Here is a 19,714-nt window from a genome sequence, read left to right as displayed (position 1 = left end):
ATTTATTCGTTCTTCAGTTTATTTTAAATATAAAATTATCACTTAAAACTAACAACGTTCAAATACTTTATAAAGATCACATAGATTTGCTATTTGTAATATAGCTCCATTACCAATAAAACTTGTGGGTGGAAGAAAATTTCTTCTAATAGCAGGGAATATTATATGTTCTTGTTTCCACATTTCAGATTTTAAAACATCTTCATTATCATCTGGGTTTGGTTGAGAGTAAAATATGGCTGTTTGTCTACTAAATGTATCGAAACATTCTTTTTCTGAACTCCAGTTAACTTCTGTAACAAGTTGAACTAGAAATGTTGGTAAAGCACCCATAAATGGTGTGTGACCATCTGAAATATTATCAAATAATGAATTAACTAATATTTTATAATGAAAATATACGTGATTATTGAAATTAGACTGTTTCTATTATTGATTTGTATGGTGTAAAACTAATACCAAATATCAAATAGACGAAATTTTATGGATATCTTTATAGTTGAATACTTTGCAGATATGATATATTTTAAATGGGTAATACAGAATAATATTTACCGAGAAGTAAAGGTAGAGCCAGTAATTCGCCACTCTCGTTTATTTGTAGTGAGAAATATTCATAGAGCATCGCACGCTTGCTCACTAGTAGCTGAGTCATCTGCTTGGCCATATCTTGCATGTCACCTGTTTTATACATTTTAATTAAACTTTCAATTTTTTTTTAATGTTTAATAGAATTTTTAAATGGAGTCAGCACTTTAAACTTATATTAGTTCTGCTGTTCTATAAATCAAAATCCATAACATACAGACATGGTCGTCTGTTCTTAAGGTAAGCAGCTTAATGTTGTGTTGGTAAGTCGGCTGATGTAGCTACATATTTTTTTTTCAATAAACACATACAAACAATACTTACATAAATAAATACATACATATATCACACCCCAACTCGAAGCGGGAATCGAACCAACAACACCCGAAAAAAGCAATGCCACTGCTAACTGCACCACTGGGCAAATGGTGTCAAGTCAAAGTTAAGATCTATATCCATATTTAAATACAGTTGTAGCAATAAAACTTTAGTTACTATACCTAATTCAGGGTCCCATTGTGACTCTTGCGTGCTCAAACCTAACATGAACAATTCTTGTAACGGTAGAGGATTTGATAACTTTATTAATCCCAAATTTTGGAAGTCATACAATATTGTCTCATAAAATAACTCCTCCCTAAAATTTAACCATTATCATTTTACATATTAGTTATGTTTTAAAAGTTAGATTTGTATTTTTACACTTTATACCGTATATATGTATTATATTATGATAAACTGACCTAACTAATGTCATATAATTTATATAGTTAAAGAATTTATTTTTTGAATAAATTAATACAGATCAAAATATATTTTTTTCAAAAACATTGATAAGAACATATTACACTACAAGTTATAGTATTATTATATACCTACTAGCAGCCGGCCCCGGGCTTCGCACGGGTATCTATTTATATACACTTCTATTTGCGTCAGGTTAGTAAAGAAAAAAGAAAAAAATATATAAAGAAACGACCTGTACCCCAGTGACGCCTAAACCGCAAAGGCTAGTCGAGCAAAGCCAAGCGGCGACCACGCAACTTTTTTCTAACACATTTTTCATCACAAAACTCGTGATATCTTTCGGATGGAATGTCCAAATTGAATAATTCAATAAGTTATATAAAGTTATTGAAGCAGTATTGAATATGAAGTAATTTATTTTGATAAGGATTAATATCAAAGAGCCTTTTCTAGCGGCGGCATATCAATTAAATTTTTAAAAGAAAAGACCACTTATCGTGGCATAACTATAGAAGAAGAAGAAGAAGAAATATACTTTATTGTGCATATTACAAGCTAACATAACATACACCTTTAAAAACTATAATAAGTAGACAGACATTTAGGCTATCGCGATTTTTTTTTTGTTGTAAATAACGATGTGTCCTACAAAGTCGTAGTACATTATTCTAAACAATTTTTTTAATATCATATCCAAAATTGACCGTTTCAGCAGGGATCGAACCTGCACCTCCGACTTACCGTGTCGGTGCTTTAGCCAATTAATTGGCTTAAAAAATTGTTTAGGATTTCCTAATGTGTGGGTAACACAAAAAATAAAGCATACGAATTGTTTTATTCTATCATCAATAGTAGTGGCAACGCATGCGATGTTTTCGGTAATTCTTATACACCTTGGGTTACATTATTGGAGTAAGGATCCCTAATTTTTTTGAAAATATAATATAGCCTATGTCACCCGCGGATAATGTAGCTTCCCAACAGTGATTTTTTTTTTTAAATTAGTTCAGTAGTTTAAGAGCCTATTAAATGCAAACAAACAAACAATCAAAGGAGAACGGTCACGCCCCATAGAAAAAAAAACCCAGACCCGACAGAAACGAGACATATCTCAGTTTTTTTTGTGTTATTTTTCATATAGTTAAATTGTATATTTTTTTTATATTCGAAATCAATGGCTAACACCAAAATATTGCCTTGTTTTTGTTCAGGCGATACACAAAAAATACAAAAGGCCTATATGTCTACAAAATTCGTAAATATATGTAAATAGATGACGATACAATAGCTATGATATGTTTCTAGGTGACCTGGAGATGCAGCTGGATTATGTAATTTTTGAACTCCTAGTACAATTACTTACTGCTGTTTGTTTATATTTTGGTGTACAATAAAGAATATATTATTATTATTATTATTATTATTATTACAATAATCAACTTAGGATTCGTTAAAATCGTCGTATTCGATGATTTATTGCAGATCAGAGAGAAGTTTTATTGAATTTCTATGTCCCTTAAAATATAATCCATACCCAGTGCGGGGTGGTCAAAGTCATCTCGATATCTAGCCCACCCTAAGTAATAGACAACGTAATGACGTGTGAGTAACTTCCCAATGTCCTTATACCATGATAGCACGAGCAGTAATATTGTTATTGCGTTTATTCCATTTATGTTCTCATCAAACATAATATAAGTATAATACATTTTTGTAACGTGTCGTGAATGAATTCTGCACCTGATTAATGTACTATTGTGTCTGCCCGTTACTGCCGCTGGATGTCTATATATTTCCATATTATATACTCCCGTGGTTTTTAAATGCTCACTGCAGTACGACCGTGCTAACCTCACGTGATAGCTGCCAATTGAGAATTTAATTAAGTCTTCAATTGCTACTTGTGGAAAATGTTTAACTTCCGGATCATTTGCAGTCATCCTGTGAAACGTCACTCTTTGTCTGTTGGGATTGTTCTCCTCCACATACTCGGCCAGTCGATTGGGGCCTTGTATATTTCGATTAATTATTTCAATGAAAACTTCTGTGTACGGACTGTCTTCGTACAGATCTTGAAAATAATTAATCAAAGTTGCAGCAATTCTAAAATCTTCAAATATCCGCCACTTGTTTGTTAAATACTCTGTTTCTGAAGATCTTAAAATCGCTTTTTTTTTTTCGAAATGACTGTTGCTGCCCTACTGGCCTTTACAGCGTCGCCGGTGAGGGGCCGGGTACTATAGACACCGGCCGCGAAGGAAGATTTAGGCCCTTGGAGGGCACGGGGGTGACGTTCGTCCTAAGGGTGTCTCCTAGCGAGATCACACCTCGGCTTAAAACGTCGTCGGAATGGAGGAGTCGAAGTTGTGGACAGTCGATACGCCGGGTGAATCCGAGCCGTCTAACGCGGGGGGGTTCGTCTTCGCCGGCGAAGGCGGTGCGTGTGTGTTTGTGTCTGGGTGTATTCCCTAAGGGGCGTTGTCTAAGGTTAACCTACCGTCGGGATTGTCAAGACGTGTTTAGGACGTCTAAGTCTCGTCTGTATATTTCCTATACCTACGTAGGTGCAGGCCTCTGCTACAAGAGGATTTAAAGTCGCGCTTGATCTGCCTTTTACAGTTTCGACGACCCATCGCACATATTTTTGTACTTATGAAGGCTTTTTTTTGTTATCGCAGGGGAACCCATTTACGGGTATATCCAGGTAGCCTAGGTAGGCATTCCTAAACCGTATATCGGCGTCAATACTTGGAGGGTGCAATACCGACCAAAACCCCTGCGGGAGCTTTCAGCCGCTTTAATTGGAGGGTCCCGGATCTGCAGGCAACAGGATCCCTCCAGCGACAGGCTGGCCTCGGCGAAAAGACCAGACTTCTCCTCCATGGGACTGTCCGGCTCACCTCTGAACAATCCCGACGACGCCGCGTCTAGCAGGACCGGGTTCCCATCCCGGCCCGACACGGGCACAGGGGCGTTACTGGAGACGCATTAAGTAGCGCCTCCTACGCACCCCCGTTCGTCGCCTGCGGACGGAGGCCTCGTCGGCGGCCCCCTCTTTCACCCGCTCGTCGTTCTCCTTCTGGGACATTACTGTCTCGCAGAAGGAGACCATCGCCGTCCAGGACTCGTCGTCGCCGAGCATTGCGGTGATGACGCTCGGCAGTGACAAGTCTCCTCCGAGGAAAGTACTTATGAAGGCTATAATAATAATAAATAATAATAATAATAATAAATATCTACACAATACACACACGGTCGTCTGTTCCTAAAGTAAGCAACTTAATGCTTATGTTATAGGTAACAGCCGACTGGTATACCTACATTTTTTTTTGATAAACATACTTATAAATAATAAATATATAAATAAATATATACATTACACCCAGACTCAGGGTGGGAATCGAACCCACAACCCCCGGAGCAGAAAGCAGGGTCACTACAAACTGCGCCAACGGGCTAGTCAAGTCTATAAGTGCGGCGCTGAAATAAAAAATTAAAACTTTTTTATTTGTACTCGCCGCCTAGCCCTCCTCATTGTTGTTTTACTGAAAGAATGAGATAGCATGATTGGTTGCTGTCACCACAGGGCTACCTGAGCCATAGCATGCAGGCGTGACCGTTTTTATACATATGACTTCCTATTATACAATAAATCATCGAATACGACGATTTTCATTATTACAGCCTATCACAGTCCACTGCTGGACATAGGCCTCCACAAGTTTACGCCAAAAATAGCGTGAACTCATGTGTTTTGGCCCGTAGTCGTGGTGACCGCAGGGCTGGCTTTGTCGCACCGAAGACGCTGCTTCCCGTATTCGGCCTGTGTATTTCAAAGCCAGCAGTTGGACGACGATTTTAATTACTCCTAAATTGATTGTTGTACTAGAAGTTTAAAAATTACATAATCCAGCTGCATCTCCAGGTCACCTAGATACATCTCATAACTATTGTATTTTTATGTCATTTAGTTACATATATTTACGAATTTTGTAGATAAATAGGCATTTAGTATTTTTTTTATGTATCGTCTGAACAAAAACATAAGGCAATATTTTGGTTATAGCCATTTTGATTTCGAATATAAAAAATATATACTTTAACTATACAAAAAATAACAAAAAAACTGAGATATGTCTCGTTTCTATCGGGCCTGGGTCACAGATGATCGTTCTCCTTTTGCCTTCCTCCTCTTTATACTATTAGTATAAATATTAAGCTTCAATCTTTCTGCTAGTTGGAGAAAGATGTCTATGCCCAGCAGTGGGATGTTACGGACTGAATAGTTACAATATAGTTATTAATGTTCTTTTAAATGAAGAGAATACATACGTTATTCGCGTGGTATCACATAAATACAATTTAGTAGAATGCTGTATCAGTGACCTGTGACTATCAATACACGCTATGAATATTAAATTAGCCAATATTTCTCTTAAATTCATATTACAATTATTTTCCACATCCAATCTCAACTGTTTAACACTTGTTAATTTAGTTTCTACCCTCTCATACTGGAATGTTCTCGTCTTGAAAGATTCTTTTGGATCAATGTATGAAATATTACTATCTAGAACAGCTGGTTTGATTCTATCTGTGCTACTTTTATATTCATTCGGTTCTGAGATTATAGAATTTTCTAGATCGTCTACTTGTTTCTCTAAAACGATATCTTGAATATCTTCCATTTCAACATCAGCTGGTATTTCATCAGTTACCACATTTGATTCAACCACATTGGTCGGTTTTTGTACTGTTCGGAAAAATTTGTCCAATTTCTGTGCATCCGAGTCAACTCGTACCAAATCTTTAGCATATACTTTTGCTCCATCTGTTGTTTTCTTGACTATTTCTTCAACTTTTGTCGCACCAGGAAGTCTCGCCTGGAAAAACATCATTATCATGTAAATGTCTGTTAATGTCATACTACTGAGAACAAGCTTTTACTTGATATAATTGTGTTTGCTCGCAAACGAAAAAAAACCGACTTCATTCACATCGACGAGTAATACAACGTAGATCGACGAAAAAAATAGTCAAGTAACGGCGCGTTATCAAAGATTACTCAAAAAGTAGTTATCAGATCTCAATAAAATTTACGAGTATATGTGACCACATGACAAACACCAGCTTTCGATTAAATTAAAAATTATTAAAATCGGTACACCCAGAAAAAAGTTATTGCGGATTTTCAAGAAGTTCCCTCGATTTCTCTGGGATCCCATTATCAGATCCTGGTTTCCTTATCATGGTACTAAACTAAGGATATCTTCTTTCCAACAAAAAAGAATTATCAAAATCGGTACACCCAGTAAAAAGTTATTGCGGATTTTCAAGAATTTCCACAAATTTCTCTGTGATCCCACCGTCAGATCCTGGTTTCCTTATCATGGTACTAAACTTGGGATATCTCCTTTCCAACAAAAAAATAATTATCAAAATCGATACATCCAGCAGAAAGTTATGCGGTATAATACAACGTAGGTCGACGAAAAAAGCGTCAAGTAAAAACGCATTATTAGATATAGCTCGAAAAGTAGTTGTTAGATCTCAAATAAATTTAAATGGGACCAATTGGCACACACCACCTTTCGATTAAAAGAAAATTTGTCGAAATCGCTCCACCCAGTCAAAAGTTCTGATGTAACATACATAAAAAAAAAAAAAAAAAGTCGAATTGAGAACCTCCTCCTTTTTTGGAAGTCGGTTAAAAAGAATTAAAGGACAATACATAAATTACAATATTTAAAATTTCAAATAGAGCTTTAAAGAACTGACAAAAATGATCAACGTAAACACATCATGAAGTGTATATGAAAACAAGAATGAAATCAATAAGTATAACTATAAATGTGAAAGTAAATTTGTTTGTTACGCTTTCACGCGAAAACTACTTGATCATCACTTCAGCAGTCCACTACTGGACATAGGCCTCCACAAGTTTGCGCCAAAAATGGCGTGAACTCATGTGTGTCGCCCATAGTCACCACGCTAGGCAGACGACGCACCGAAGACACTGCTGCCAGTCTTCGGCCTGTGTATTTCAAAGACAGCAGTTAGATGGTTATCCTGCCATCGGTCGGCTTTTTAAATTCCAAGGTGGTAGTGGAACTGTGTTATACCTTAGTCCCCTCTTACGACACCCACGGGAAGAGGGGGGTTGACTTATATTCTTTTTCGTATTACGTGTGTGTTTGTGTTGCCGTAACCACACCGCTACTTAACCGATAATCATGAAAATTTGTACACATATTCTCAGAGGTGTTAGAAGTAACATAGTATACTTTTAATTAAAAAAAATTCAATGTGAGCAAAGCTGCGGTAAAAGCTCGTTAGTAATAAATTAAAGAATATTTTAAAATATGTCATTTACCTGAGTGTACATAACTCTAGAAGAATTACAGCTGAGCAGTTTACTTTCTATGACAGTTTTTATTCTTTCTATTATTTGTTCCTCATATAAAAATTGTACTTCATGTTTGGTTGGATGGACATTCACATCTATGTTTTTTGGATCTGTAATAATTAATAAATGCTATATTGGAACACAATTACTATAATTAAATTTATTGATGTAAAGGCTTCTCTTTCTATGTTAAAATAAACCGTTAAATATATTAATTAAATAAGTATAGTAAATCATTCATAAGAACAAAAAAGATTAGTTAATAAGTGACTTCAAGGAACTTTATTGATTCGTTTTAATAATTACCTAATTCAATGCTGAGGTAAACAAAAGAGTGTGCATTTTTTGGCAAATATGTTGCATATACAGAATCAACTGCTTTACGTATGGCTGAAAAAAAATTATATATATTTTTTTAAATATGTGTTACTACACAGTAATGTTATCAACTGACTTGTAAAAAAATTATTGGTTCTAAATACAATATCCTTATTTTCTTATGTCCATTTTGCACACGTCTTATTATAAACTAGCAGCCGGCCCCGGCTTCGCACGGTTGCAATGCTGATACTAAATATACTACAGAATGTCTTTATTTATAGTGGGCAGCTGGCTTATAGCATGGTTATTAACATAATAACAACAACATTCAAATATGCTTCGTTAGATTACACGTTGTTACAGAATGCGTTGCAGAAATAAAGGTTCACTGCTCGTTCCCAGTAGGTGATAGGGTGATAATATGTAGCCTATATGTTGACCCGACTTCTTAATAATATTCGTGCCAAATTTGAAGTAAATCCTTGCAGTACTTTTTGAGGTTATCCTGGTCATACATACAGACAAACAGACAAACAAACAAAAATTCTAAAAACTATTTTTGGCTTTGGTATCGATTGTAGATCACATCCCAAGTATTCTTTTAAAAAAATATTCAATGTACAGTCTTGACTTTCCTACCATTTTATTATATGTATAGATTTATTTGTAGAGAAATAAGTAAAATTACTTGTATACTTACATGGTGAATCAACCAATCTATGATTAATGAACAGAAGCATGGTGCCCTTCTTGTGCGAATAATTCACATTAGTTATGTAACCGTGAAGAGAAAGTGTTAACATATCATCCTTTAGTTGTATCTCAAGTAACTCCCGAGCTATTGAGTTACCATGGATCTAAAAAAAATTAACTGTTAATCATTAGAAAGTATATATATATTTAATTTGTAACAACTGTACATATCAATTACTACATTACCCAGGTTTGAGAAGGAAATAGAACTGACAACTCACAGAGACAAAACAGGGCCGTCCCAAAGTGCGTAAACAGGTTATTTAAGGTAAGTAGTAGTAGTAGTAGTAGTAATAATAATAATAAACGAGTGCTTTAGACCTTTTAACAGAAAAACTTCTTTAGCTCCACCTAAATAGATTAATATTTAAAAGACATTACTTTACTATGATATACTCACAATCCTAACATTTTCCACAACGGATGATTTTATAGGTGTCTTTATATCTGTATTTTCACCAAACTTTTTCAGAGTGAACCCCACATGGCTGTTATGTATAGCATATCCACCTACTACCTCCATTATATGAGTGTATTCTTCATTAGGACTGCGGAGAGCTCTTTTACGAGCTATCACATTAAAAAATAGATCTTCTACTGTTATTTGAGTTCCATTATTACCTGCACATGCCTTTATAGGTCCTTTAAGTTTGCCATTTTCATAGGAAGCTCTGTATAGAATTTAGTTACAAAAAATATTTATTTGATATATACCATTACTTAGTTGAAATAATGTTCATTCAATGGTACTTCATCATTTATTAATATTAATATGGTTATAAGAATCTATAAAATTAAAACAAAATAATATAAATTACACAGACCCAAAAAAAAAGGTTTGCACACCAAACATTACCTTTGTTTTTTTTATTGTTTGGCATTATAAGTTTAATTATATGATTCACCGAGGGCTTTATACATATACTAGCTATGCCCGTGACTTCGTCCACATGAAATTTGATAAAATAATTATTGTTTAGTTCGCAGTTACAAAATAAAAAAAATATATAAAATAAAAGTAGCCTATGTTACTCCTTATTACCTCAGCTATCTGCCAGTGAAAGTTCCGTCAAAATCGATCCAGCCATTTGAGATATTAGCCGGAACAAACAGACAAACAGACAAAAATTATAAAAAGTGTTATTTTGCTATATGTAGTGTGTATACATACATATGAATTTAGTTATAGGCGTCTATTTTAATATTACAAACAGACACTCCAATTTTATATATTTCTATATATTTATATTGTGTGTATTATTACAGTATTTTCATATTATATCTATTTATAGTTACCATAATTTTCTTATCAGTTGAAGACTGCTTGCTGGTTAGCATTACTGAGTTATTCTTCACTTATAAAATCCTTGAAAATTATTTCAAATAAAGATTTATAGTAAAAAGTATTAGAACTTACTTGTAAGCACATTTATCGTTTGCTGTTTTAGTTAAAATAGTAAGGTGGGCAATGTGACTGATGCTTGCAAGGGCTTCTCCTCTGAAGCCATATGTGGTGATAGCTTGTAAATCCTCGTATTCTCTTAACTTTGAAGTAGTAAATCTTTCACACACTATATCCAAATTGTCACTCCTAATACCCGTTCCATTATCTTGTATCTACAATTTGGTAAATCTTTAGTTAAGTGGGTTCCAATTTATGGGGTCCTGGGGGAAGAGGGGGTGAAGGGAGGGGGGAGGGTGGGTTTTTTACCCCCCTCGTAGTGTGCTTTTCGCGTAAACCCCGTGGTTTCGAAGATATCGTGTTTGAAGTTTTGAGGTTAACTTTACGTGATTCAGAGATATTACAATACCTTAGAGCTCCGCGTCTGACTCCACCTTAACTCCGGTGCTGCGGGAAGTGCACTCATATGCTCTGTTCACCAACTTTCACACTTTATTTTCGAACAAATTTACGTAAAAACGATCTCGATTGCAAGATCAACAAACGATACGAACTGACGTTTAACGACTAACAAATAGACACCGTTGACCAAAATAAGGCGTCACTTAGCATTTCCTTTAAAACACAAAGCTTTAGATTAGGAAAAACCGAATTTCGGGACCGTGGGGGGAAGGGGGGGGCGCTACCCTTGGTACCACTGTCACACCTCAGAACCCCATGGTTATGGAGATATCCATGGTTAAAGTTTTGAGGTTAGAAGAAGAATTTCGAAAGTTAGAGGAACGCTTGGCTCCGGCGCTGCGGGAAGTGCAGCCCTTCCGCCCTTGCGTGCGAAAGCACGCTCACTCATGCTCCGTTCCGCAGCGGAGGCTGGTCGCCTTCGGCGACCAGCCTCAGCCGCTCCTCTACGCATTCGTTCGCGCGCTTTCGCACGGCGGGCGAGGGCTGCCCTCCCTCCGCGCCTCCGCGGCACAAAAAAAACACTCTAGGGGTAGGACAGACCAAGACCACGTGGACAGTGGGGTGCTCCGATTCGGTTTTGGGTATTTTTCGAATTTCTAAACCTATATTCTAGCACGCAATGTTACTAATTTTATTAGAATATTATGTCTGACGCGTTATTTTGTTTAAAAGTGTCGATTTGTCAGTCGTTAAGCGTCAGTTCGTATCGTTTGTTGATCTTGCAATCGAGATCGTTTTTACGTAAATTTGTTCGAAAATAAAGTGTGAAAGTTGGTGAATGGAGCATATGAGTGCACTTCCCGCTGCACCGGAGTTAAGGTGGAGTCAGACACGGAGCTCTAAGGTATTGTAATATCTCTGAATCACGTAAAGTTAACCCCAAAACTTCAAACACGAAATCTTCGAAACCACGGGGTTTACGTGAAATGCACACTACGGGGGGCTAAAAAACCCACCCTCCCCACCTCCCTTTACCCCCCCACCCCCATTTCACCCCATAAATCGGAACCCACTTAACTAACGAATGACCATAATTTGTTACCTGTAAATATTTTAAGCCACCTGCTTTGACGGTAATAATTATATTTGTCGATTTAGCATCCAAGCTGAAACGAAGTTTTATGCAGCCATATTATAAAGTAAGATTACATTAAAATAACTTCATATTTTCTGTTATTATAAAATCAAACAATAAGTAAAATGATCGGTTACATTACTTTTAAATTATTACTTATAAAAATTGTAGTAATTGTATACCTATTTTCAATTAATTCTTTTAAAGCGTTAGCCGGCCGTTGCACAATTTCGCCGGCCGCTATTCGATTAACTACGTCTTCATTTAATTTTTTAATCACACCAGGTTCATTCATTATTAGATAGTTTTTATAATATATATTATATACATATACTTATTTAAATTTTAAAACTGCGTTCCTAAATGTATTGTTTATTATGATTGTGCATGTGATGGTCTTTTTGAGATTTACCGCCATTTTTTATTTGTCACAGATTAGTAATTACTATACTTCGTCCAACATTATTGCCAACTCTCAAAAATTTATTCCCCTAAATCCCCAATCAAAAAACCCCTAAAATTCTCACACTTACTAGGGAATACCCTAATTTTTTTTATTATTTATAAAGAAATAACTAAATATTTTTAAATAAATAATACATTAAAAATAATTAATAAATAGTATAATATCATGAAACAAATAATAGTATATTTTGAAAATACTCTTTTTTCTCTAACATTAAATTTTTTTAACGAATGACTTGCTGATAAACGTACGAATTGAACAAACAAATACCTAATAATAATCAAAGTATTTGTTGTAAACATAAACGCAGTTTAACCTCGCGTTTTTTTTAAATCGGTTTTCTTAGTAATAAGCAATCGTACTAAATGTCGCTAAGGCGGTATATATAAAAATGAATATGATTCGGTACTCGCTAGATTGGATTATCCCAAGGCCTATTCTATTACACCTTTATTATGCTTATTTTGAAATAAGAAGTAAAAAAAAATATATTTGAAGTTATAAAAATCCCTAATAATATCCCTACAAATATATATAATACACCCCTAAAAAAAAAAAACCCCATCTCACTTTTTTCCCCCTAAATTTGAGGGTAAAACCCCTAAGTTGACATCACTGTAGCAACCACTTTCAATCATAATTTATATACTCTTTGATGTCTATCTTAGGTGGAACACGCCCTATCTTTGGTGGTAGAAAAATATCGCTATCTTCGTACTGTCGTGTCAGTTAGGGCTGTTGATATTTTTTAAAATATCGGATTCTCGATATATCGATATTTTTAAATATATCAATATCGGAGTTTGATATATCGAAAAAAATGTTGATATTTCGATATATCGATATATTTTCGATTTGATTTAATCGCCTTTGTTAAAAAAAAAAACAATCGTAAGTCGGCTCAAAAATAATTAACACAGTTTATAATTCAGTATATTTGTTAAAAAAATTAAATTATAAGTAATTATTGTTCAATTTTAATAAAACAATAATGCGTACTACTCGTTGTTTTATATGCGCAGTTGTTTAACTATTACGATTATTAGGCACTAGAAGATTGGATTATAGAAGCAATCCGTTCAGATGCTATAGATGTAACAAAAGAACTCAAATATTTAACAGTTTTTTTTGTTTGTTTTTTGGTAAAATATAGCACCAGAGTGAAACGTTTACTATCAATCCAAAATTTTAGTGCGTTTAATGACTTTAGATTGTTTGGTTGATCTAAATACTATTTTAATTCAGCAGGTATTGTAACAAAAATTGTGACAACAAATCATTAGACAAATTTTCTTCACAAGAGCATATTTTCATGTCTGTCCCATAATGACGCAGTTGTTTCTTTTTCTCTGCGTGGAGAAGCGTCTACGAAAATTACATTTCATTTTAGGATAATTACTAATAATATTATAAATGTGAATGTGTTTGTTTGTTACGCTTTCCAGAAAACTTATTTAACTGATCATTATGAAACTTTTTACATATATTCTCGGATGTATCAAAAGTAGCATAGGATACTTTATATAAAATATATATATATATATATGTATATATATATGTATATATATATATATATATATATATATATATAGCTCGAAGCTCAAGCTCGAGCTTTTATCTTAATATACAGGGTTACTTGTAAAACACCAGCATCTTTGCAGGACAAGATAGCTAACATCATAAGTAACAACATTTGTTCTACGACTTTTGACATAACTCAATATATTAATTAAAAATGATTTTTTAAGCTTTTATTGTACTGTCGTGACATTTGTAACTCTATGTTTCATTCATTATAGAAACTTAGAAAGGACGAAGCAATGTTCGTGCGCGCTTGCACTGCTAATAATAGTAATAAATAACACTTATTCTGCCCGATAATTCTAGTTAATAAAATAACTCTAGTTAATAAAATAACTCTAGTTAATAAAATAACTTTAGTTAATAATATAAATTGCTTGGTGGGTTTGTAGACAGTATCATAGTATGTATGTCGCAGTGACTTAAGTAAATGTGTATCTAGATTAGCTATCTGAATTCTGAACATCCAAAACATGTGAAAATTATTAACGTAGCTAATTATTATTCTGTAACGTTTACTAAAGTTTAATTAAACCAATTTAATATCAAATATTGGTAACTAAGTATTATTCACTTTTCATTGTCGCAGGCGTATTTAAAAAGTGGAATTAGCGTATTTACAATAATTAAAAAATAAAAATAACTGACAATAAAATAATATTTACAAACTAAATTCCTATTACCTCTAAGGTCTCTTGCATGTCGGTGCCTATCGCGTATATAACGTTCAAAATAGACACCATCAGAACCAAAACACAGACCATACCTAAAAATCAGCTGTTCACTAACACGTGCTAACACTTCCGAATTCGTTTTAATTTGATTGAACGCACAAATTATTTTGTCAATGAGCATGTCACGGCTTGTAATTTCGCGACCAATGTACACCATTGTTTTAATGTGTCCCCATAGATAAAAGTTCATTAACTTTAGTGACCTTGGGGTCCATGCACGAGGTCCCCCGCTTCCAATCCATCAACCGGTAACATAGTTTCACGACTCGGTGTAGGTAAGTTTGGATACCTAGCTGCATTTTGCCGACAGGCTTTCGACACATTGTCCTCACACCTAGCCAGATTCTCACCACTTCTGTGTACTCGACATTAGAATACCGGTACGCCATGGTTATAAAATTACTTTAATACAGATACAATACATCGATTGATACGAGTAAAATAAATACGAGTGGCACACAAAATCGTATGACGCGGGCGCATCAAATTCGCCGCGCCGACTGCCGCTAAATAGTTCAAGTTCAAAGGCGTTAGCGCCGCTCCGGCCCTTCCTTCCACCCTCACATTCACACCCGCAAGTGGTAATTTTTTACCTAATCTTTGGGATGCGCGTAGAGTTTATAACATTTAAACCGAAAATAAAATTAATATTTTTTTTGCATGAAAGTAAAATCTAACAAATTATGAAAAGTCGTAGAACAAAAGTTGTTACTTATGATATTAGCTATCTTGTCCTGCAAGGATGCTGGTGTTTTACAAATAACCCTGTATATAGCGAAAGATAAAAGCTCTCTACTCATTTAATAGCTTCAAAGCGAGCGAAACCGTGGGTAAAAGCGAGTATGTAAATAACTAAACTAAAAGAAGAAAAAATAATGCAGTGTGAATAAAGTTCAGTAGATTAAGTTTATGATGTTTTAGTTTAAATAATTGACGAGAAAAAATAAAATAATAAAAATTTACTTAAAAAAAAATGAAGCGTTACGAAACTTAAGTCTCTCTCTCTCTCTCTCTTTCTGCTTTCACTAACTTATGTGTCCCTCTCAACTTCCGTTTGCCTCGCCTGATCACACTTTTCGTAACAATCTCATCACGTATTCACCAGCTTACTTCCCAAGTCAAGCGTGCGTAAATAAGTTTTACTTCAAAATATCAAGTGTCGATACTTAAATTTCAATATCGAATTATCGATATATCATCCAAAAAAGTATTAGTAATAAATATCGATATTTTTAAACAATAATATCGATATTTCGATGTATCGATATTTTATCAACAGTCCTACTGTCAGTCAATAAATTGACATAATAACAAAGTATTTCTGTGTAGGTAAGTATAACAATTGTAACATTTGCCATACTTCTATAAATAACAAAGTAAAATTAAATTAAATTATGTCCGAATTCGAGATGGATATTGTGTCAGAGAGTGACGAAGAAAATGAAATCCAAGACTTGGAGCAACTTAACGCGGTATTAATTAATGATGAACCGTGCTCGAGTACATCGGTTTCACAAATTTCAATAAGCACGAGTGTTGGCAGCTTTTCATCGCAGTACGAGGAGTATTCAAAGATCGAGGCAGTGTTAAATCTCAATAAAATGTGCGATGAAAAGTGGCGTCGACTTGAAAGGATACTTCAGTCTCGTCTACGAGAATGTCGACAACGGTTGAGTGACATTCAGGGAACGGATAATGTAACAAATGACAAAGGTGATAAAGTTGAAAAATTCCGTTATGTAAACTGTGGAAAACCTTATTTCAAAGACAAGGCTAACTTTCCAGCTCCAGATAACGATGATACTATACTTATGGCTAAATCTGAAATGTATGACTTTTCAAACGTTGTATCGGTCCCCGGCTGGACTGTCAAAGATAAGAGTCAGTTTAATACATTAATACTTAAGTTGTCACAAGAAAGAAGGAAAGCAGACATAAATTCTGAAATCGCAGCATTGAAACGTGAAAGCAAAATAAATGGGAAAAATAATAATAAAAAAATTGCAAAATTAACAAAAGAATATGATAAGGTAAATAAAATGCCGCTTAAAGAAATAGCTCTCCCTATAGATGAGGAGTATGACTGGGATTTAATAGCAAATAAATTAAATTATAGGCATACTGCTCAGGAGTTTAGATCTCTTTGGAAGTTATTCCTTCATCCGAATATTAATAAAAACATTTGGAGTAGAAGTGAGCATATAGCACTGCAAAAAATTGCATATGATGAAAAGCTACAGAACTGGGACAAGATAGCAAAAGATTTAAATACTGGAAGAACAAATTATCAGTGTTTTGTATATTTCCGTACTAACATGATAAATACTTTCACTGGTAGGAAGTGGACAAAAGAGGAAGAAGAATATCTTAAGAGATTAATAGAATATTATAGAGAAGACAACTACATTCCATGGGGCAAGGTGGCAGCATCAATGGAGAATAGAACTAAAATTCAAATTTACAATAAATATTTTAGGATGTGCGAACAAAGAAAAGGCAGATTTTTGGCAGAAGAAGATGCAGTCATATTAACTTGTTATGATAATTTCGGACCAAACTTTAAAAAGATGACAAAGTATCTTCCAGGTCGGTCTCTCACACAATGTAGGGTTCGATATCAGGTTTTGGCCAAAAGAAGAATATCCACTGTATGGACAATAGAAGAGGACAGGAAACTTGTCCAACTGATGGCAAATCAAGATTCAACCACTAATTATTCGAGTATAGCAACATATTTTCCTGAGAAAGATAGGGTGCATATAAGAGCTAGATATTTAACATTGTCAAAATGGATGAGAAGGAATCCGAATGTAGATATTGCCAAGGCACCGAGGCGTGGTGCGAGACGATTAGGTCATGGTCATTCTGCAGATGACTTAAATAGAGCCATAGAAAGTTTGAAAAATAGAATACAATCAGAGGTGATAGACAAGAAAAGCAAAAAAATAACAAAAGATTCACCAGAAAATGTAATAGAAGATGCCATTATTGCTCACCTTGTAACTGAAAATGTAAAAATGGAAGAAGCTAGAAGAATTCAAAGAGAGCAAGAAGAGGCAAGTGCTTCAGACAATTTAGAAATTCTGAGAAGTAAAAAGTGCAATGTGACCAACTTACGTAAAATACTTATATTACTGAGAGCAAAATTAAATAAGGAAAAATTTTTGAAGAGTTCCTATGGTGAAAAATTTAAAGGATTATTGGAGCCGGACAGGGACACACAAACTTTAAAAGTAAAGTCATATTCCAAGCAAAATTCAGAAACAGACATAGTAATGAATGACACCCCTGATATATGGGGAAATGTTTTTTTAGGTCCCTTGAATTATGTTCTACCACCACATTACTCATCAATAACTGGTTGTAAGAGATTAATGTCCTATGTTTGTACTAAACAAGAAAACGAAGACATGATAAACTTAAATGTTGTGATTAGGAGAAATGGTTTGTTAAAAGTTCAGGCATTTTTATTGATGGAGCGGTTTAATTCCTTGTTTCTGTGGCCAATGTTACTTTCAAATGCACATCCAGAGACATCTGGGGCAGTTAATGAACTTGCACATAATTATCCTGAAAATTATACATTATTTGATAATGAACACTATACTTCTTCAATGGTAATTAGGGAATTAGGAAATGATAATGTATCTGAACAAGACTCTTAAGTAGAAAAACTCATGGTATATGTATTTTAGGTAAACTTTTAATGTTAATGTAATAAATTTTTGATGTGGTTTAAGTGTTTTATTTGATGAAAAGCATGTATTTTTATTCTGTTTTCTTTATCACAAAAGCAATAGATATGTATATGCCATGTTTAAGTAGGTATATACACTTTTATTTTGTTTTCTAAAAGGGTTCAAAATTTTAAAAAATACGCAAAGTAAACTGTGTGGAGTTTATCTTCTTCAAAAATTTATTAATCTTATAATTGTATAAAGAATTCTATATTTCCTGATGTTATTTAATTTAGAGAAAATATAATATATTTCTCCAAAATATGCTTCAAAATATAAAAATTTCAATCTTTGGAAACTGTTTTGGTCAGAATTTTTTAAATATGTGCTATTTATAAAAAAATATTATATACTGTTTGTTTCCATGAAAATAAATAAAAAAATGTAGGTATGTTGTGTATAATTATTACAAGTTTAATATAAAATTAAACCACAGTTTTTCTGTTTAAAATTTGTTTATTAATCGATTACATTTGTTACTATATAATATTTAAACAAACACATTCATTTTACTTGGGTATCTTTATTATTCCTTACTAAAAATAATCAGATACCCTATAAGATCTAAGTAATCAGCTTTGACGATTATATTAGATCTTATTAAGTAAAACATCTATAAAACTACTGAGAAAATTTGATAGAATTAAGATGATCCAAATTCGAGAGGCATATAAATATATACGTAACTATAATAAAAAATCAGAAAATTATATTTTCAGATTAAAATTCTTTTCTTAATAAATAAGTACAAAATCTTACCTAAAGTAGAGCTTTGTAACTAATAATAACATACAAAATTAAATAACGTATGTTCCAAAAAGTATTGCTTTTGTGAATTTTGCTTTACTCACACATAACATTATATAAAGGAAATATTCTAGCCCTTTAAACTTTATAACAGTTTTTACTTTGAATAAATACATAGTTGAATTAATGTTCTTAAACTTTCTAATTTTTAACTAAAAAGTTTTATTGCCAAAATCGTAAATACCTAAAGAAAAAGAAAAGTAATATATGTATGTAAACAATACACTTTACAAAAGTCATTCAGTGCCTTATGTCTAATTTAATAATATATTTTTACATACAAATAATTTTATTAGTATATTTTACTAACTATTAACAGTTTTAAAATCATAATACTCCATAGTCATCGTTATTAGTTTACCTTGGCCTTTTCAAGAAACAATTTTACCAGAGTTACAAATTGATAGTCATTGACAGAAGTTGCTTTGCGTCTCATTAACAATCCAACTTGAGACTGTTCATCCTTAAGTGTATGGCCATTTTATTTATATGTATGACAACGTAATTTTAATCTTAAATTAAAATGCACGTTTATATGATTTGTAAGGTACTAAGTTTTTTCTAACTCCCAAAAAGTCACCGATCTGCCAAAGATATACTATTGGAACACGACTGAAACAATTATGCCTCAGTAG

General features: G+C 33.7%; 2 protein-coding genes across 2 annotated transcripts; one reads left to right on the top strand and one right to left on the bottom strand.

Moving 5' to 3' along the window:
* LOC123665167 (DNA mismatch repair protein Mlh1) lies at positions 1-12,049 on the bottom strand. The gene is made up of 11 exons (XM_045599509.1): positions 11,937-12,049; positions 11,722-11,785; positions 10,233-10,432; positions 9,216-9,486; positions 8,763-8,919; positions 8,048-8,131; positions 7,709-7,851; positions 5,668-6,218; positions 1,089-1,225; positions 556-681; positions 1-350 (listed from the first exon to the last, which is right to left on the bottom strand). The coding sequence occupies exons 1-11, from the start codon at positions 12,047-12,049 to the stop codon at positions 49-51; spliced, it is 2,148 nt and encodes a 715-aa protein (XP_045455465.1). The 3' UTR covers positions 1-48.
* A 3,775-nt stretch (positions 12,050-15,824) lies between these two features.
* Positions 15,825-18,269, top strand: LOC123665020 (snRNA-activating protein complex subunit 4). Its single transcript, XM_045599382.1, has one exon. It carries the CDS (start codon positions 15,930-15,932, stop codon positions 18,198-18,200), a length of 2,271 nt encoding a protein of 756 aa, XP_045455338.1. The 5' UTR covers positions 15,825-15,929; the 3' UTR covers positions 18,201-18,269.
* The last annotated feature ends 1,445 nt before the right edge of the window (positions 18,270-19,714 follow it).

The sequence above is a fragment of the Melitaea cinxia genome, chromosome 23 (assembly GCF_905220565.1).
Source record: "Melitaea cinxia chromosome 23, ilMelCinx1.1, whole genome shotgun sequence".
Classification (NCBI taxonomy): Eukaryota; Metazoa; Arthropoda; class Insecta; order Lepidoptera; family Nymphalidae; genus Melitaea; species Melitaea cinxia.
Note: the sequence above shows the minus strand (reverse complement) of the source record. Positions and strands in the feature narration are given on the sequence as shown.